The sequence below is a fragment of the Gorilla gorilla genome, chromosome 14, assembly GCF_029281585.2.
Source record: "Gorilla gorilla gorilla isolate KB3781 chromosome 14, NHGRI_mGorGor1-v2.1_pri, whole genome shotgun sequence".
Taxonomy (NCBI): domain Eukaryota; kingdom Metazoa; phylum Chordata; class Mammalia; order Primates; family Hominidae; genus Gorilla; species Gorilla gorilla.
This window is the reverse complement of record NC_073238.2, coordinates 66,561,447-66,582,809: the sequence shown is the minus strand read 5'-3', so window position 1 is coordinate 66,582,809 and position 21,363 is coordinate 66,561,447. Positions and strand designations below refer to the sequence as shown.

Sequence of the window (21,363 nt, the reverse complement as noted above, 5' to 3'; positions counted from 1 at the left end):
GTTTGCTTTAAAACAGCTGTATAGAAGAATACTTAATAACCTGGATATGATCTGTAGCTGATTGAAAAAAGCAAGCTCTGAGAGGACATGTAGTATGTGGTCCAATTTTTTGTTTCAAAACAAAGCAAAAACCATATGCAGAAGGGAAAAATTGAAATTATTATAGTCTCTGGACAGTGAGATTATGGGTGATTTTTTTTTTCTTCTACCTACCTGATTTTCAGATTTTCTATAGTGAAAACAGTAATAAGGAAAAAGACAGAACAAGTTATTTTTTAAATTAAGAAAATGGAACAGATTTTGTTTCTGTGGAAAAAGACTAGATTGAAAGTTCTCATAGATGCCTCAAGGAAGTCCATTTGTGTCACTGATATTTCCTTAGCATTTAGCAATATTGGCTAGTCAGTCAAACACTAAGAGTAAAAGTAAAACAGTGTTGACACCTTTTTGTCATTTCAGTCTTATATCTGTTAGAACAAGGGTGGTCATTTTTCTGGTTTTGAACATACCTGCTGATAAACTGCCTCTGAGTTCCTAAGAAATGTTTGGGACAATTAGTCACACTTTGACTGCTTTCGAATTAATGAGTTGTTTTCTTACACCCAGGGTTTTCCACGCAGACTGTAGCTGCTGTGGGAAACAGGAGGCAGTGGGATGGAGGAGTGCCTCAGACTCTGCTGCAGATGATGGCAGTGGCTGACATCACCTCCACCTGCCCCACGGGGCCTGACGGTGAGTCTGTACTTAGCGTCAGTCGTCAGGAAGGGAAAACCAAGGACCCGTACAGCCCAGTGCTCATCCTGATGTGATAGTCTACTTCTCATTATACACCCTATAGATCTTGTATCAGACACTTTCAAATATGTTGTTTTGATATCTCCCTACGCCTAAAGAGACTTGCCTGCTAATTATCCTGGACAAATGACCACTCTAGACATGCACATATAAAGGAGGAAAAATCCCGGATGCCACCTTCCTCAGAGTGAGGGAAAATGCGTGAGGAAGGACAGCTGACTTGATTTACCTTCCAAGGCCAGCTCAACAACTTTTTTTGCGATTTCATAGGGTCATTTTTTTTCCACCAGTAAAATAAGAATTAAAAGAGTAGCTATCTCTACAAGATTTCGAGAGTTAATAGTTCAAAGATACATATAAATTGCTTTGAAGCCAATGTGCTATTTAAATGTTATGAGTGTTTAGGGTATGATTATGTTTTCTACCTAAATTCCTTCATTTACATTTGAACCTCTCACATAGCCTTTCCTTAGAAGAGGATCATAGCAGCAGGCTGGGTGCAGTGGCTTACGCCTGTAATCCCAGCACTTTGGGAGGCTGAGGTGGGCGGATCATGAGGTCAGGAGTTCAAGATCAGCCTGGCCAACATGGTGAAACCCTGTCTCTACTAAAAATAGAAAAATTAGCCGGGTGTGATGGCACACACCTGTAATCCCAGCTACTCGGGAGGCTGAGGCAGGAGAATTGCTTCAACCTGGGCGGCGGAAGTTGCAGTGAGCCAAGATCGTGCCACTACACTCCTGGCTGACAGAGTGAGACTTGTCTCAAAAAAAAAAAAAAGAAAGAAAAAAAAGAAGAGGGCCATAGCAGCCTCCAACCTCTGGATGTTATCTTCACAGGTGGTAAAGATTTTTATTACTTATTTCCTATGTTCTTGATAACATGGGCTGAGAGGGAGCTAAAATTTGTACATGTGCTGTAAGTTGAAATATGTAAGTATATCACTGAAATGAGCAATTATGTGTATAAATTGAGTTTCCCCTCAATTGTCTTATTAAGTTATAAATCAATTTAAAATAGGCAAATAGAATAAAAATTTTTATCACACCAAAAAGGCCAGTTTACAAAGCAATGAATGACTCTTCCCCTCATCAGCTATGTGACAAGAAGTCACTAAACTTTTCTATATCTCGGCTTCTTTAATAATAAAATGAGAGGTGGGATTAGGTTACCTCCAAGGTTTTAACATTCTTTGATCTTATACAAATGCCAGTGAAGAAGCATTTTTATTTTTAATAACACTTTCCTCTTCAGATGGCCAAGTTATTGTGATTGAAGGCATTCCAGAAAACAGGAAACAGTGGCAGCATGAAGCTCCAGGAACTTTAATGAGTGTTTTGGCAGCAGCACATCTAACGAGTAGCTCATTTTCTGCCGATGAAGGAGAATTTGGTATGTAGTTTATTTTTAACAACATAACCAGTCCCCAGAGGAATTTTGTCAAGACTTGCAAATGCTGAAAGGGGATAAAAATACCTTCAGCTGGGAGAGAGAACTGGGAGGGTGTCTAGCCTTTTCAGAAGCTGATTTGCTTTGTCCAATCCTATTCCAAATGCTACTGACAAAAGACATGAGCTTTCCAGGAGAGTGGTGTAATTTTCTTTAATGCAATCAGCTGACAACTGGTGAAAAGTTTAAGTAGGGCTAGTGGCTTTGTAGCTGATGATCCAGTATTGTTTTGCTCTACCTGAGTCAGTTTATTTCTGACAGCTATTCACTGGACTCAAATTACTATCCCATGGACAATAAAAATACAACATAATATCATTTGTCTTTTTCCTCCAATTTTTAGCAAGATTCTGCTTTTGTTTACTTTAAGGCAGGAGCCCCCAACCCTTGGGCCGCAGACCAGTACCAGTCTGTGGCCTGTTAGGAACCAGGCCACACAGCAGGAGGTGAGTGGCAGGCAGGTGAGCATTACTGCCTGAGCTCTGCCTCCTGTCAGATCAGCAGCTGCATTCAGTTCTCATGGGAGCATGAACCCTATTGTGAACTGTACATGTGAGTGATCTACGCTGTGTGCTCCTTATGAGAATCTAATGCCTGATGATCTGAAGTCCCCAGAACCACTCCCCTTCCCTGCCCCCATGGAAAAATTGTCTTCCATGAAACTGGTCCCTGGTGCCAGAAAGGTTGGGGACCACTGCTTTAAGGGAAGCCAACCATCATTTTCTAAAATTTGAGGGGCCTGGGTGTAATGGCTCACACCTATAATTCCAGGACTTTGGGAGGCCGAGACAGGAGGATCTCTTGAGGCTAGGAGTTAGAGGATGCTGTGAACTATGATCAGTGCTCTCCAGCCTGGCTGACAGAGCAAGAACTTGTCTCTAAAAATAAAAAATAAAGTTTGAGGGAAATCACATCATAATGAGGGTTTGGTGTTATATCAGATATTCAAGTGTGAAGTGCTACAAGAAAAGCTACTGCAGACAAGCAGGGATCCCAGGAGCATCTGCATGAGTGTGAGGTGTGGGACCTGGTTTTGTGGTGAAGTGAGGTTGAAAAACAAGTAGAAAAACTAAGGTACTAGATATTCTTGGAGGCTGATAAATGTTTACAAAGTTAGGCTGGGCGCGGTGGCTTATGCCTGTAATCCCGGCACTTTGGGAGGCCGAGGCAGGTGGATCACCTGAGGTCAGGAGTTCGAGACCAGCCTGGCCAAATCTCGTCTCTAGTAAAAATACAGAAATTAGCTGGGCATGGTGGCAGGCACCTGTAATCCCAGCTACTTGGGAGGTTGAGGCAGGAGAAACGCTTGAACCCGGGTGGCGGAGGTTGCAGTGAGCCGAGATGGCGCCATTGCACTCCAGGCTGGGGGACAAGAGTGGGAGTTTGTCTAAAAAAAAAAACAAAAAAAAGTTTACAAAGTTAATTACCACTACAAAAACATAGTAATTTTTAACTGTCAGTTGAGTCCCAACAGTTAATGAATACACATTTTATAATATTTTGAAAGAGGCTTTCTAATGGAATTTTTTTATGTGGAACAGGACATTTTATTAACACATCTAAGTATCTTTGTTTCTCTGAAGTATGAAGCCAAAAGTTTAAGAGTATAAACTCATAATTAGTCATTAATATCTTAGCATTATATGTTATTTGGAGATGATCTAGAAAATGAATACCTATCATTTAATTTAGCTTAGCAAAACTTGAGGAGAAAAAGTTACCAAAAGGATTTGAAAAACCTTTTTTAAGTAAACACATTAGAAAACATTATTATTTTTATTTTTTTATTTTTTTTATTATTATACTTTAAGTTTTAGGGTACATGTGCACAATGTGCAGGTTAGTTACATATGTATACATGTGCCATGCTGGTGTGCTGCACCCACTAACTCATCATCAAGCATTAGGTATATCTCCCAATGCTACCCCTCCCCCCTCCCCCCACCCCACAACAGGCCCCAGAGTGTGATGTTCCCCTTCCTGTGTCCATGTGTTCTCATTGTTCAAGTCCCACCTATGAGTGAGAATATGCAGTGTTTGGTTTTTTGTTCTTGCGATAGTTTACTGAGAATGATGATTTCCAATTTCATCCATGTCCCTACAAACGACGTGAACTCATCATTTTTTATGGCTGCATAGTATTCCATGGTGTATATGTGCCACATTTTCTTAATCCAGTCTATCATTGTTGGACATTTGGGTTGGTTCCAAGTCTTTGCTATTGTGAATAATGCCGCAATAAACATACGTGTGCATGTGTCTTTATAACAGCATGATTTATAGTCCTTTGGGTATATACCCAGTAATGGGATGGCTGGGTCAAATGGTATTTCTAGTTCTAGATCCCTGAGGAATCGCCACACTGACTTCCACAATGGTTGAACTAGTTTACAGTCCCAGCAACAGTGTAAAAGTGTTCCTATTTCTCCACATCCTCTCCAGCACCTGTTGTTTCCTGACTTTTTAATGATCGCCATTCTAACTGGTGTGAGATGGTATCTCATTGTGGTTTGATTTGCATTTCTCTGATGGCCAGTGATGGTGAGCATTTTTTCATGTGTTTTTTGGCTGCATAAATGTCTTCTTTTGAGAAGTGTCTGTTCATGTCCTTTGCCCACTTTTTGATAGGGTTGTTTGTTTTTTTCTTGTAAATTTGTTTGAGTTCATTGTAGATTCTGGATATTAGCCCTTTGTCAGATGAGTAGGTTGCAAAAAGTTTCTCCCATTTTGTAGGTTGCCTGTTCACTCTGATGGTAGTTTCTTTTGCTGTGCAGAAGCTCTTTAGTTTAATTAGATCCCATTGGTCAATTTTGGCTTTTGTTGCCATTGCTTTTGGTGTTTTAGACATGAAGTCCTTGCCCATGCCTATGTCCTGAATGGTAAAGCCTAGGTTTTCTTCTAGGGTTTTTATGGTTTTAGGTCTAACATTTAAGTCTTTAATCCCTCTTGAATTGATTTTTGTATAAGGTGTAAGGAAGGGATCCAGTTTCAGATTTCTACATATGGCTAGCCAGTTTTCCCAGCACCATTTATTAAATAGGGAATCCTTTCCCCATTGCTTGTTTTTCTCAGGTTTGTCAAAGATCAGATAGTTGTAGATATGTGGCGTTATTTCTGAGGGCTCTGTTCTGTTCCATTGATCTATATCTCTGTTTTGGTACCAGTACCATGCTGTTTTGGTTACTGTAGCCTTGTAGTATAGTTTGAAGTCAGGTAGTGTGATGCCTCCAGCTTTGTTCTTTTGGCTCAGGATTGACTTGGCGATGCAGGCTCTTTTTTGGTTCCATATGAACTTTAAAGTAGTTTTTTCCAATTCTGTGAAGAAAGTCATTGGTAGCTTGATGGGGATGGCATTGAATCTGTAAATTACCTTGGGCAGTATGGCCATTTTCATGATATTGATTCTTCCTACCCATGAGTATGGAATGTTCTTCCATTTGTTTGTATCCTCTTTTATTTCCTTGAGCAGTGGTTTGTAGTTCTCCTTGAAGAGGTCCTTCACATCCCTTGTAAGTTGGATTCCTAGGTATTTTATTCTCTTTGAAGCAATTGTGAATGGGAGTTCACTCATGATTTGGCTCTCTGTTTGTCTGTTGTTGGTGTATAAGAATGCTTGTGATTTTTGCACATTGATTTTGTATCCTGAGACTTTGCTGAAGTTGCTTATCAGCTTAAGGAGATTTCGGGCTGAGACAATGGGGTTTTCTAGATATACAGTCATGTCGTCCGCTAACACAGACAATTTGACTTCCTCTTTTCCTAATTGAATACCCTTTATTTCCTTCTCCTGCCTCATTGCCCTGGCCAGAACTTCCAACACTATGTTGAATAGGAGTGGTGAGAGAGGGCGTCCCTGTCTTGTGCCAGTTTTCAAAGGGAATGCTTCCAGTTTTTGCCCATTCAGTATGATATTGGCTGTGGGTTTGTCATAGATAGCTCTTATTGTTTTGAGATACGTCCCATCAATACCTAATTTATTGAGAGTTTTTAGCATGAAGGGTTGTTGAATTTTGTCAAAGGCCTTTTCTGCATCTATTGAGATAATCATGTGGTTTTTGTCTTTGGTTCTGTTTATATGCTGGATTACATTTATTGATTTGCGTATATTATTGAACCAGCCTTGCATCCCAGGGATGAAGCCCACTTGGTCATGGTGGATAAGCTTTTTGATGTGCTGCTGGATTCGGTTTATCAGTATTTTATTGAGGATTTTTGCATCAATGTTCATCAAGGATATTGGTCTAAAATTCTCTTTTGTGGTTGTGTCTCTGCCCGGCTTTGGTATCAGGGTGATGCTGGCCTCATAAAATGAGTTAGGGAGGATTCCCTCTTTTTGTATTGATTGGAATAATTTCAGAAGGAATGGTACCAGTTCCTCCTTGTACCTCTGGTAGAATTCGGCTGTGAATCCATCTGGTCCTGGACTCTTTTTGGTTGGTAAGCTATTGATTATTGCCACAATTTCAGATCCTGTTATTGGTCTATTCAGAGATTCAACTTCTTCCTGGTTTGGTCTTGGGAGAGTGTATGTGTCGAGGAATTTATCCATTTCTTCTAGATTTTCTAGTTTATTTGTGTAGAGGTGTTTGTAGTATTCTCTGATGGTAGTTTGTATTTCTGTGGGATCGGTGGTGATATCCCCTTTATCATTTTTTATTGCGTCTATTTGATTCTTCTCTCTTTTCTTCTTTATTAGTCTTGCTAGCGGTTTATCAATTTTGTTGATCCTTTCAAAAAACCAGCTCCTGGATTCATTAATTTTTTGAAGGGTTTTTTGTGTCTCTATTTCCTTCAGTTCTGCTCTGATTTTAGTTATTTCTTGCCTTCTGCTAGCTTTTGAATGTGTTTGCTCTTGCTTTTCTAGTTCTTTTAATTGTGATGTTAGGGTGTCAATTTTAGATCTTTCCTGCTTTCTCTTATGGGCATTTAGTGCTATAAATTTCCCTCTACACACTGCTTTGAATGCGTCCCAGAGATTCTGGTATGTTGTGTCTTTGTTCTCGTTGGTTTCAAAGAACATCTTTATTTCTGCCTTCATTTCGTTATGTACCCAGTAGTCATTCAGGAGCAGGTTGTTCAGTTTCCATGTAGTTGAGCAGTTTTGAGTGAGATTCTTAATCCTGAGTTCTAGTTTGATTGCACTGTGGTCTGAGAGATAGTTTGTTATAATTTCTGTTCTTTTACATTTGCTGAGGAGAGCTTTACTTCCAAGTATGTGGTCAATTTTGGAATAGGTGTGGTGTGGTGCTGAAAAAAATGTATATTCTGTTGATTTGGGGTGGAGAGTTCTGTAGATGTCTATTAGGTCTGCTTGGTGCAGAGCTGAGTTCAATTCCTGGGTATCCTTGTTGATTTTCTGTCTCGTTGATCTGTCTAATGTTGACAGTGGGGTGTTAAAGTCTCCCATTATTAATGTGTGGGAGTCTAAGTCTCTTTGTAGGTCACTCAGGACTTGCTTTATGAATCTGGGTGCTCCTGTATTGGTGCATATATATTTAGGATAGTTAGCTCTTTTTGTTGAATTGATCCCTTTACCATTATGTAATGGCCTTCTTTGTCTCTTTTGATCTTTGTTGGTTTAAAGTCTGTTTTATCAGAGACTAGGATTGCAACCCCTGCCTTTTTTTGTTTTCCATTTGCTTGGTAGATCTTCCTCCATCCTTTTATTTTGAATGTATGTGTGTCTCTGCACGTGAGATGGATTTCCTGAATACAGCACACTGATGGGTCTTGACTCTTTATCCCATTTGCCAGTCTGTGTCTTTTAATTGGAGCATTTAGCCCATTTGCATTTAAAGTTAATATTGTTATGTGTGAATTTGATCCTGTCATTATGATGTTAGCTGGTTATTTTGCTCGTTAGTTGATGCAGTTTCTTCCTAGTCTCGATGGTCTTTACATTTTGGCATGATTTTGCAGCGGCTGGTACCGGTTGTTCCTTTCCATGTTTAGCACTTCCTTCAGGAGCTCTTTTAGGGCAGGCCTGGTGGTGACAAAATCTCTCAGCATTTGCTTGTCCGTAAAGTATTTTATTTCTCCTTCACTTATGAAGCTTAGTTTGGCTGGATATGAAATTCTGGGTTGAAAATTCTTTTCTTTAAGAATGTTGAATATTGGCCCCCACTCTGTTCTGGCTTGTAGAGTTTCTGCTGAGAGATCCGCTGTTAGTCTGATGGGCTTCCCTTTGAGGGTAACCTGACATTTCTCTCTGGCTGCCCTTAACATTTTTTCCTTCATTTCAACTTTGGTGAATCTGACAATTATGTGTCTTGGAGTTGCTCTTCTCGAGGAGTATCTTTGTGGTGTTCTCTGTATTTCCTGAATCTGAATGTTGGCCTGCCTTGCTAGATTGGGGAAGTTCTCCTGGATAATATCCTGCAGAGTGTTTTCCAACTTGGTTCCATTCTCCCCGTCACTTTCAGGTACACCAATCAGACGTAGATTTGGTCTTTTCACATAGTCCCATATTTCTTGGAGGCTTTGCTCGTTTCTTTTTATTCTTTTTTCTCTAAACTTCCCTTCTCGCTTCATTTCATTCATTTCATCTTCCATCGCTGATACCCTTTCTTCCAGTTGATCGCATCGGCTCCTGAGGCTTCTGCATTCTTCACGTAGTTCTCGAGCCTTGGTTTTCAGCTCCATCAGCTCCTTTAGGCACTTCTCTGTATTGGTTATTCTAGTTATACATTCTTCTAAATTTTTTTCAAAGTTTTCAACTTCTTTGCCTTTGGTTTGAATGTCCTCCTGTAGCTCGGAGTAATTTGATCGTCTGAAGGTTTCTTCTCTCAGCTTGTCAAAGTCATTCTCCGTCCAGCTTTGTTCTGTTGCTGGTGAGGAACTGCGTTCCTTTGGAGGAGGAGAGGTGCTCTGCTTTTTAGAGTTTCCAGTTTTTCTGCTCTGTTTTTTCCCCATCTTTGTGGTTTTATCTACTTTTGGTCTTTGATGATGGTGATGTACAGATGGGTTTTTGGTGTAGATGTCCTTTCTGTTTGTTAGTTTTCCTTCTAACAGACAGGACCCTCAGCTGCAGGTCTGTTGGAGTACCCGGCCGTGTGAGGTGTCAGTCTGCCCCTGCTGGGGGGTGCCTCCCAGTTAGGCTGCTCGGGGGTCAGGGGTCAGGGACCCACTTGAGGAGGCAGTCTGCCCGTTCTCAGATCTCCAGCTGCGTGCTGGGAGAACCACTGCTCTCTTCAAAGCTGTCAGACAGGGACTTTTAAGTCTGCAGAGGTTACTGCTGTCTTTTTGGAAAACCTAATTATTATTAAAACTTCTACCTGGCCAGGCTTATGCCTGTAATCCCAGCCCTTTGGGAGGCTGAGGCAGGAGGATCACTTGAGCCCTGGAGTTCGAGGCTGCCATGAGCCATGATTGTGCCGCTGCACTCCAGTTAGTGTGACAGAATGAGACTCCAACTCTTAACAAACAAACAAAAGCCTCTTATTTCATTACATTTGTTTATTTCTTAATAACAACTATGTTTGGAAATTTTCAGGAAACGTTGGACAAATCTAGCCATCATCTTATTTCTTTATTAATCATTTCTACAGTTTGTGAATGTTAGGCAGTCACCACCAAAGCAAAAGCCCTAAGGTTAATACATGGACGTTTTGCTGATCAAATGACACTGCTGCTTTCATTAAACCAAAAAACTAGTCTTATTTACCAAAAATTTACCCAAGTTACAAGAATTAAAAGGCATTTTAGTGCATTTCTACTTTTCTGATAAAATATTTCATTTAAGCACTTACTTTTGCTTTAAGCCAATTAACTATAGCTCATTCATATATTTTGGTAGTGAAATATCAAGAAAACACAGGTTCAGCTGCCCTCCGCTTGCAAAATTGAATAACAGGGACAAGGTGCAGTAGAAGGAAAGTGCCTTAATTTTTCAGCGCTAGCAGTGGGGAGATGGTTCAGGCTCCTGCCTTAATAAAACCACTTCGGAATACTCAGGCAAAATGCTAGGGCTTAAGAAGAGGAAGTTTGGTATGGAGGGTATGTGGGGCGAGATGGTGCAAGTCTGCGTGACTTGTTCCAATGACTTATCTTGAGTTATTGCCCCATCTGGTGAATTGGGCTGGTACCATCTCGGGCTTGTCTGGGTTGTAAATTAGCTGCAGCCTTTAAGTTCCTGGTGGGGGAGAATTTCATAGGCATCTGGATTGTCTCAAAATTCAATCTCTGGAACTTCTAAGCAAACATAATTAGATACGCCAGAAATGCAAGGGAGTGCTTGGTGGAAAGAAACTCAAGATTTTTATTTCATTACTAAAAAGTTAATACAGAGGGCTTCAGGAGGAAAAAAAAATTAAAAATAGGGCACTCAGTTACAAAATCACATACACATGATACATATAAACATACACACAGAAGCAGGTTTTGTAGCTTCATAAGGCTTTCATTTGCCAGTTTTCAAATAATTTTTCCTCCAACTTTATTTTTTATTTTATTTATTTATTTATTTTGGAGACGGAGTCTCACTTTGTTACCCAGGTTGGAGTTTCGGCTCACTGCACCCTCTACCTCCCAGGTTCAAGTGATTCTCCTGCCTCAGCCTCTGGAGCAGCTGGGATTACAGGCGCATGCCACTATGCCCAGCTAATTTTTGTATTTTTAGTACAGACTGGGTTTCACCATGTTGGCCAGGCTGGTTTCGAACTCCTGACCTCAAGTGATCCACCTGCCTCAGCCTCCCAAAGTACTGGGATTACAGGTGTGAGCCACCGCACCCGGCCTGAGCCACCATGTCCTCCAACTTTAGACTGTTCCATTGCCCTAAACAATTGTTAGCAAGCCAACCCTAAATTTGTACTTCTGAAAGGATGACTCTTAAGGGCACAGAACTTAGATCTAAACACTATTGTTTGCTGGAAAAAAAAGGGCACAGTCAAGGTTTAGTCAAGACAAGATTGCCAGGAAAGATGTCTGGAACAAAGGTAAGGTTTGTTATGTGAACTTTAAACCAACGTCTTTCCCATCTTAAAAATTTCTGGTGGCTTGGGTGTAGAGGGAGGCCTTACAAATGAAGATTTCCTTTATAGATATAAATCTTTTTTTTTTACAAAGAGTTTTAAAACAGGGCCTAATATTTAATATGTGAAAAGCAGGCAAAACTGGAAGGCAGTGCATCTAAATCTTTCAAAATCAAGGATCTCACTTCTATATTGAATCCTGGGTCCCCCACAAAGAGGGAAACACCATGAGACTGTGCTCCTTGCTTCAGATACATTCCCCTGAGGCTGATGGGTAACCTAATGCCAGTCAAGCTACTCTGTGAGCAGCCCGTCCCCAATAGTAGTCTTATACCTTGGTGGTGTTCCCATAACCTCCAAGTGTTCAAACCTGTCTTTTAATCTAAATGCACAAAGAAGTAAGTAGCCCCATCCAGTAACAACCATTCACTGTGTGTACCCAAAATATCTGAGATAGGTCTCAATTTAGAAAGTTTATTTTGCCAAGGTTACAGCTGCGTCTGTGACACAGCCTCAGGAGGTCCTGATGACATGTGTCCAAGGTGGTCAGGGTACAGTTTGCTTTTATACATGTTAGGGAGACATGAGACATCAATTACTATGTGTAAATTGTACCTTAGTTTGGTCCAGAAAAGAGGGGTGGCTTGAAGCAGGGCGGGGGCGGGGTCGGGGGGAGGGCTTCCAGGTCATAGGTAGATAAGAGACAAAAGTTTGCATTCTTTTGAGTCCTTGATCAGCCTTTCACTGAATACACAATTTAGTCTGGCTCAGTGAATCTGCATTTTTACATAAACAATAGGGCAGAAGCAATCAGATATGATTTGTCTCAGGTGAGCAGAGGAATGACTTTCTGTCCTGTACCTGTGAAGATCAGCTATCAGTTTACATTGCCAGGGTGAAATTCAACAGAATTGTTTTAGGGTAAAGATCCTGAGGCCTACAAGGAACTTCCTTGTGGGCAAATTGTGAGGGAGGTATGTAGCTTTTTTATAATTGTAGCTATCTTATTTAGGAATAAAATGGGAGGCAGGTTTGCCTGACGTAGTTTTCAGCTTTTCTCTTGCCTTAGTGATATATCGGTCCTGAGATTTATTTTCCTTTCACAACTGCAGCCGCTGTCAGCCACTTCCAAAACTACAGCTTTTATCAGTGACTCGTCAGCCATTGCACACACAAAAATCAGTTCTCTCTCACAGTACAATGTAATCCCTGGTACCCCAAAGTCATATTGATCAAGTAACTTACTGCAAAAGACAGTAGAGCTTTAGATCTGAGAGGAACCTGCCCATGACTCTTTGTACTCCACTAGGAAAACAGACCAACCTAAGGAGGGATGAGTGGCACCTTTTCTGCATTCCTCGAGGGGTTTTAGAGTCATTAGAAGTCTCCTGCAGATTTCTTCACGTGTTATTGAAAATGGCAAAAGAAAGGAGGAGCAGAAGTGGAAGGAAATAGAAGAACAACTCATATAGGAGCCAATTTGGGGAGGTTTTAAAGCTAACTAAAAGGCCAGTGAGAAGTTGTACATTTTTCTCAGCAGAAGTCATGCCAAAAAGATAGGAAGCAACTGAAAAAAAAAATTCTGGAAACAGCATCCAAAAGAAGAAAAAGCAGAAAAGGCCTTTAAAAAACGTTTATAGCCTAAATATTAAACTTTTAATTAACCTGACTTCTGACCACAGAGTTCTAAAAAAAAAAAAAAAGCCTCTGCCTTATAATTCTTTGTGGTATTTAAAAACGAACACTAGGGCCGGGCATGGTGGCTCACACCTGTAATCCCAGCACTTTGGGAGGCCGAGGCAGGTGGATCAGGAGGTCAGGAGTTTGAGACCAGCCTGACCAACATGGTGAAACCCCGTCTCTACTAAAAATACAAAAATTAGCCAGGCGTGGTGGCCCATGCTTGTAATTCCAGCTACTCAGGAGGCTGAGGCGGGAGAATTGCTTGAACCCAGGAGACAGAGGTTGCAGTGAGCCGAGATTACGCCACTGCACTCCAGTCTGGGCGACAGAATGAGACTCCATCTCAAAAAAAAAAACAAAAAACAAAAAAAACCCAACCAAACAAATAAAAACAAAACTTTCCAAATCTCTTATTGGATTTCAACCAGGACAAAAATAAAATAGGTGTCCCATTCAGTTTGTCTGGTTCTGAAACTAGCTCTTTTTTTCCCAATTGTGCACACAAAATGAATGAATTTAGACATTTGAAAGGATCTCATTTTGGCTGCTGCTGCTTTTGACCATCCTGGGTTAGGTGGGTTCTGTTTCCTAGATATTTACAAGAGGACACCCCATAAATGTTATATATAAGTCCAGCTGGTGTTTTTGTAACTGGAATTGGTAACAAATGAAAAACCAACCCACAATCTCAAACAATAGAAAACAGCTGCAATCTTAAAAGCACACTATGTAAAAAGAGACCACTGGTGCCACACTGCCAATCCTTTGATTCAAACTTTCTCTCTTCAGGCAGAGATGAAAAACCTTGACCCCAACCTTCTGCTGTGAAACAGAGGAAGAAAAAAGGCAATTTTCTGCAGAACTCTTTACCCGAATCTCCTGTCCAAAAGACAGAGACTAAAGCCCTCACTAAGAGAGAATTTGAAAAGTATCCCAAATAAAGTCTAGACTTTCAACTAGAGTAGGAGGGCTGAATTCAGGAGAACTCATCTGAAGCACCTGATAGGACTTTTTATTTTTTAAAAAATTGCGTGGGTACATAGTAGGTGTATATATTTGTGGGGTACGTTTTGATACAGGCATGCAACATGAAATAAGCACATCATGAAGAACGAGGTATCTATCCCCTCAAGAATTTATCCATTGAGTTGCAGACAATCCAGTTATACTCTTTAAGTTACTTTAAAATGTACAGTTAAGTTTTAATTAACTATAGTCACCCTGTTGTGATAACAAATAGTAGGTCTAATTTATTCTTTTTTTTTGTACCCATTAACCATCCTTACCTCTCCCCTATTCCCCCACTACTCTTTCTAGTCTCTGGTAACTATTCTATTTTCTATGTCACGAGGTCAATTGTTTTGATTTTTAGGTGCCACAAATAAGTGGGAACATGTGATGTATGTCTTTCTGTGCCTGGCTTGTTTCACTTAATACAATGATCTCCAGTTCCATCCATGTTGTTGCAAATGACTAGATCTCATTCTTTTTTATGGTTGAATAGTACTCCACTGTGTATATGCACCACATTTTATTTATCCGTTCATCGGTGGATGGACACTTAGGTTGCTTTAAAATCTTAGCTATTGTAAATAGTGCTGCAACAAACATAGGAGCGCAGCTATCTCTTTGATATACTGCTTTCCTTTCTTTTGAGTATATACCCATCAGTGGGACTGCTGAATCATATGGTAGCTCTATTTTTAGTTTGTTTGGGAACCTCCAAACTGTTCTCCATAGTAGTTATACTAATTTACATTCCTACCCATAGTGTACAAGGGTTCTGATATGGTTTGGATCTGTGTCTCCATCCAGATCTCATGTTGAAATGTAATCTCCGATGCTGGAGGTGGGATCTGGTGGGAGGTGATTGGATCATGGGGGTGGTTTCTCATGGTTTAGCACCATCCCCCTAGTGCTGTTCTCATGATAAAGTTCTCATGAGATCTGGTTGTTTTAAAACTGTGTGGAACCCCCACCACCTTCCTTTTGCTCTGGTCATGTAAGACATGCCTGTTTCCCCTTTGCCTTCTGCCATGGTTGTAAGTTTCTGGAGGCCTCCCCAGAAGCCAAGCAGATGGCCAGCATCATGTTTTCTGTGCAGCCTGTGGAACTGAGAGCCAATGAAACCTATTTTCTCTTTAAAATACCCAGGCTCTAGCAGTTTGAAATTGGACTAATCCAGAAAATTGGTACTGAGAATGGGGCACTGCTATAAAGATACCTGGAAATGTGGAAGCAGCTTTGGAACTGGGTAACAGGCAGAGGTTGGAACAGTTTGGAGGGCTCGGAAGAATACAGGAAGATGAGGGAAAGTTGGGAACTTCCTAGAGACTTGTTAAATTGTGACCAAAACACTGATGGTGGTATGGACAATGAAGTCCAGGCTGAGGAGGTCTCAGATGGAAATGAGGAACTTATTGGGCACTGGAATAAAGGTCACTTTTGTTATGCTTTAGCAAAGAGGTTGGATAGTGCCCTTTCCCTAGGGATTTGTGGAACTGTTAACTTGAGAGAGATGATTTAGGGTATCTGGTGGAAGAAATTTCTAAGCAGCAAAGTGTTCAAGATGTGGCCTGGCTGCTTCTAACAGCCTATGTATGCTCATATGTGTGAGCAAAGAAATGATCTGAAACTGGAACTTATATTTAAAAGGGAAGCAGAGGCTGGGCATGGTGGCTCATGCCTGTAATCCCAGCACTTTGGGAGGCCAAGGTGGGCTGATCACCTGAGGTGAGGAGTTCGAGACCAGCCTGGCCAACATGGCAAAACCCCATCTCTACTAAAAATACAAAAATTAGCTGGGCGTGGTGGTGTGCACCTGTACCCTCAGCTACTTGGGAGGCTGAGGTGGGAGGATCACTTGAACCTGAGAGGCAGAGGTTGCAGTGAGCCGAAATCGCGCCACTGCACTCCAGCCTGGGCAACAGAGTGAGACTCTGTCTCAAAAAAAAATGCAGAGAGTAAATTTATGTTATCTGTTTTTTACCATGTGATAAATACATATTTGGTCTCTGTTTCTGGTTCCTAGGACACAGCTCCTAAAGCCCTTGGAATCTTTGAAGTAGTAAGAGTGTCTTTTGTAGGCCAAGGAGATGACTGGTTGTTGGGGGCCCCTTGATAGCTTCAGGATGGGGGCTGGTCATCAGAAAGACCAAGGCAGGATTAAGATTGGAACTTTCAGACTCCTTCCCTTATCTCCAGGGGGACAGAGGGGCTGGAGACTGAGTTCAATCACCAATGGCCAATGATTTGACCAACCATTCCCATGTAATGAAACCTCTATAAAAACCCCTATATGGCAGAGTTTGGAGAGCTTCTGGGTTGGTGTGCACATCATGTGGTGGGAAGGTGGTATACCACAAACTCCACAGGGACAGAAGCCCCTGTGCTTTGGACCCTTCGCCCAATGTACCTTTGCATCTGGCTTTTCATTTGTATTTTTAATAATAAACCAGTGACAGTATTTTCTAGGGTTCTGTGAACCATCCTAGTAGACTATTAACCTGAGGAGGAGTTGTGAAAATCCCCGATCATGTAGCCAATGCAGACAGAAGTGTGGGTAACTTGGAGACTTGCTACTTGAGACTGGCCTCTGAAGTGAGAACAGTCTTCTGAGACTGAGCCCTTCTTTAACCTTTAACCCTTGGAGTTCTGGGTAGTTAGTGCTGGAATTGAATTGAACTGTAGGACACCCAGTTGGTGTCAGAGAGTTGGTTGATGTGAGTGAAGCAGCATTGTTGTCTGGGATAAATACCTGAGATTCATTGTCTCATGGCCATGGAAAACTAGGATGTGGACAGACCCCAGGGTGAGGTTAAAAGCGGAAGTTTACTAGGTGAAAGAAAGAGAAAAGCTCTCTGCTAGAGAGAGGGGTCCTGGAGAACATGGGTTGCTGCTTCCACCATGAAATGTATTTTTATAGATGAGTTTGAGCGGGCGGTGTCTGATTTATGCAGGGCATGAAAGATTAGTTGAACCAGGTGTGCCATTTGCATAGCACTTGAAGAAGCTGGCCACCCTACCCTAATCTTTGATTATGCAGATGGGTTCTCTACCTGGCTGGTGCCATGTTGCCTGGTTTTTCACTGTACATGTGGTGACAAAGAAAAGGGAAGATGGAGCCTCCACGTTGAACATATCTGGCTTTAAGGTAGCCCTTTTCCACTGGCACAACTGCCAGCGTTCACCCATGCAAGCTTCCAACTTGCTTATCTATGTCTGCAGCTCGATTTTTCAGACTGCTGTTTGTTAGAAAAGAAATGATTTGGGGGCTGCTTTTTGTTAAAAGAGAAATTCTGCTGAGGACTCTGTTGCCCTTACTATCAGTCTAAATAATTTCTTTTTATCTCCTGTATCATGGGGGAAAAAAATCTGTACATATTTAGTGTCAGAAGTGTTGTGAGTGAAAACAGTTCAGATACAGAAAAAATAAAATAAAATTTAAATTTAAAATGGACATCAGGGACTCAGAAAATAATTCAGGAGTCCCTGATTGTCTCATGAATTGTTTCATTATGATGTTTTTGTTTGAATCAGGATCCAAAAAAGTTTGATATGTCCAAAAAAAAAGTAATTCATAGGAGGAGTTAGACTGGATGTGAAGAATTTTAGTTATATTGTATCCAGTTTATTTCACTTATATTTTTCTTATGAATGTACAAGAGTGATATAGGATTAAGAATGTATACTGAGAAGAGTCTAAAAGCATTCTTATACTAATTTATATTTATAAAATATAAATCAATGATTTATATTTAGGGAATATAAATTCTAAAGGCTAAGAAAACATGTCATTTCATTGGGAACATTTTATTTGTGATTGATATATGAAATAAAAGCACATCTTATAATTGTAGAATCTTAGAGTAGTTGAGGGGGTGCTGCATTGCTATAAAGAAATGAAATATTGATCAGCCTTACCAACATGGTGAAACCCCATCTCTACTAAAAATACCAAAATTAGCCAGGTGTGGTGGCATGTGCCTGTAATCCCAGCTACTCAGGAGGCTTAGGCAGGAGAATTGCTTGAACCTGGGAGGCAGAGGTTGCAGTGAGCTAAGATTGCGCCATTGCACTCCAGCCTGGGTGACAAAGCCAGACTCTGTCTCAGAAAAAAAAAAAAAAAAAAAGAAAAAAAGAAATGAAATATTGTGCTATCTTCAGTCTAGTCCTTTTCCCAAGAGGAAAAAAAAAAAGCACATTTTAAGTAAAAAAAAAACTGCAAAAAAAAAAAAAGATGAAGGTGTGTGTGTGCTTTGGGTTTTCCCTACAGGCATTCATGATGAAGTCTAACCATGGTGGGAGACTCAGGTTATAGAAACAGTGGAGAATAAGAGTGGTCCAACTGTGGTAAATCTTTTTTTTACACAAAGATTTTCTTAATTTTTCTAATACAATGAAAGCATCTACCCCAAAAGTGGAGGTGTTTTATCTCTTCCTCTCTGATCCTTATTCCTGTCACTTTTTCTTGTCTGGTTGTGTTATCCCTTTCTTATTCTCTGTTTTGATGGAAATGGCTAAAAGGTTTACCATTATATTGATGTTCACTATCAGGTTTTTGGTATATGCCCCTCATTGGGTATATAGGCTGGGATGCTTTCATATCTTTCTCTGTCATTTCTTTAGCAATGGGAACATTAAAACAATGGCTACCCAAAGAAGAAGATGAAGGGAAGGTAGAAATGGTCTCTGGCATTGAAGTAGATGAGGAACAACTAGAACCAAGATCTGATGATGATGATACGTAAGTAGATCATTTGCCGATACCTAAGTCAAGCACTGGTACAAAGTGAAAATGCTGCAGTTGAGACATTCAAAATAGCCAACTGAGACCTGGCTACAAAGATCAAGTTTTACAATGCACGGGTTTGGTTCTCGGCTCTCCATTCTTCTCCAATGGCATCATTTTCTACATCTGCGTCAGTGATACTCTGTCTTAACTTCCATGGCTTCCATCGTACCTCCTGATACCTGGTGGGGCCAGTCCTCACACATTGTGCTAGTAGTCTTCACAGCATTTTCTTCAAAATTATCTTAACTATTGTTGCCCATTCCTCATCATACAGAGTATATCAAGCTTGTCCAAGCCACAGCCCAGGACAGCTTTGAATGCGGCCCAACACAAGTTTGTAAACTTTCTTAAAACATTATGAGATTTTTTTGCAATTTTTTTTTTTAGTTCATCAGCTGTTGTTAGTGTTAGTGTATTTTATGTGTGGCCCAAGACAATTCTTCCAATGTGCCAGGGAAGCCAAAAGATTGGACACCCCTGCTGTACCTCTTTGCATTCTCTTATAAAGCACGAGAAACGTTGTTGGGATTTTGCTGGGAATGACATTTTATTTATTGATTATGGGAATTGGCATATTTGGGATTATGAATCTTTTAAAATTATTATTATTATTGTTATTTGAGACAGAGCCTCACTCTGTTGCCTGGGCTGGAGTGTGGTGGTGCAATCACAGCTCACTGTATCCTCGAATTCCTGGGCTCAAGCAATCCTCCCACCTCAGCCTCCCAAGTAGCTGGGACCACAGGCACATGCCACCGTGCCCAGCTAATCTTTTTTATTTTTTGTAGACATGAGGTCTTGTTATGTTGTGCAGGCTGGTCTTGAACTCCCAGCCTCAAGTTGTCCTCCCACCTTGGCCACCCAAAGTGCTGGGATTACAGGTGTGAGCCACTGCACTTGTCCTAAAAATTATTTTTAATTGGCAAATAAAAATTGTATTAATATATACTTACGGTATACAACATGATGTTTTGAAATATGTACACATTGTGGAATAGCTAAATCAAGCTAATAAATATATGTATTACCTCACATGCTTATCATTTATTTATGGTGAGAGCACTTAAAATCTACTTTCAGCAATTTTCAAGTATACAATAAATTGTTATTAACTATAGTCACCATGCTGTACCATAGATCTTCTGAAATTATTCCACCTGTCTAAGTGAAAATTTCTACTCTTTGACCAACATCTCCTGGCTTTCCCTTCCACCTTCTCCCACCCCCAGCCCCTAGAAACCACCATTCTACTCTCTGCTTCTATGAGTTCGATTGTTTTTGATTCCATGTTAGTGAGCTCATACAGCATTTGTCTTTCTGTGTCTGGCTTATTTCACTTGGCAGAATGCCCTCCAGGTTTATTCATGTTGTCACAAATGCCAGAATTTCCTTCTTTTTAAAGGCTGAATAGTATTCCATCCTGTATATATACCACATTTTCTTTATCTGTTCATGCATTGATGTGATTATGAATCTTAACATCCATAAATATAGTATAGCTCTCTCTGTCTCTTTTTTCTTTGTATTTTTAAGTATTTTTATAATTTTGTTTATGGCATAGGTACCACTTAATTTTGTTGTTGTTGGTATTTTAAATGGGATTTTTTTGTATTTTAATTTTATTTTTTTTTTATAGAGATGGGGTCTCACAGTGTTGTCAGGCTGGTCTCGAACTCCTGGGCTCAAGTGATCCTCCCGTCTCAGCCTCCCAGAATGCTAGGATTATAGGCGTGAGCCACTGTGCCTGCCTAATTTTATTTTTTAATTGAAAAATTTTGATTTTACATATTCATAGGATACACAGTGATGTTTCAATACATATGAAGTATAGCAGTCAGTTCAGGGTAATTAGCATATCCATCATCTCAAACATTTATTGTTTCTGTGTGTTGGGAGCATTTAATATCCTCCTTCTAGTGATTTAAAACTATATACCACATTACTATTAACTATAGTCATCCTACAGTGGTATAGAGCACTAGAATTTATTCCTCTTATCTAGCTGTAATTTTCTGTCCTTTAACAAATCTCTCCCTTTTTTCCTCTTGTGTTTTCAAGAGGAATGTATAGAACTACTGCTACTGTATAGAACACTACTGATGTATCCTGTAACTTTACTAAACTCTCTTATTAGTTCTAAATTTTGGAGTCCTTTGAATTTTTAAAATTTTATTATAATTTACTTAACATTTGTTTTGAGACAGGATCTTTCTCTGTTGCCCAGGCTGGAGTGTGGCAGCATGATCATATTCACTGCAGCCTTGAACTCCTGGGCTCAAGTGATCCTCTTGCCTCAGGCTCCAGAATAGCTGGGACTACAGGTGTAGCATGCCACCATGGCCGGCTAATTTTTTTGTTTTTTGTAGAGACGGGGTCTTGCTATGTTGCCCAGGCTCATCTTGAACTCCTGGCCTCAAGTGATCCTCCCACCTGGGCCTCCATAAAGTAAACTGTGAGCCAAATGCTGGGATTACAGCATGAGCCACTGCACTTGGCCCATGATTTACTTTTAAAATACGTCCCAAATTTTTTAAGTAGACCCTTTTCAGTCTTCCTACTACCTACCTCTTTACATCAGCTACACAGTCCTCCTCCCTACAGTCAACCAATCTAATCTGCTTCTTGTGTGTACTTCTCCAGAGGAATTCCATACAAATATAAGCAAAAATA

The 21,363-nt window shown here is 40.4% G+C and overlaps 1 protein-coding gene across 5 annotated transcripts in view; it reads left to right on the top strand.

Annotated features, from left to right (window-relative positions):
• Positions 1-21,363, top strand: part of NEK5 (NIMA related kinase 5) — a 96,092-nt gene that overhangs the window by 61,020 nt on the left and 13,709 nt on the right. For 4 of the 5 annotated variants that reach the window (XM_055359898.2, XM_063697616.1, XM_063697618.1 and 1 more), the window contains 3 exons: positions 607-732; positions 2,050-2,187; positions 18,528-18,645. In XM_055359898.2, coding sequence (XP_055215873.2) covers positions 607-732; positions 2,050-2,187; positions 18,528-18,645 — 382 coding nt within the window. The remainder of the gene's footprint in view (positions 1-606; positions 733-2,049; positions 2,188-18,527; positions 18,646-21,363) is intronic. The other variant, XM_063697617.1, reaches the window with a different exon arrangement.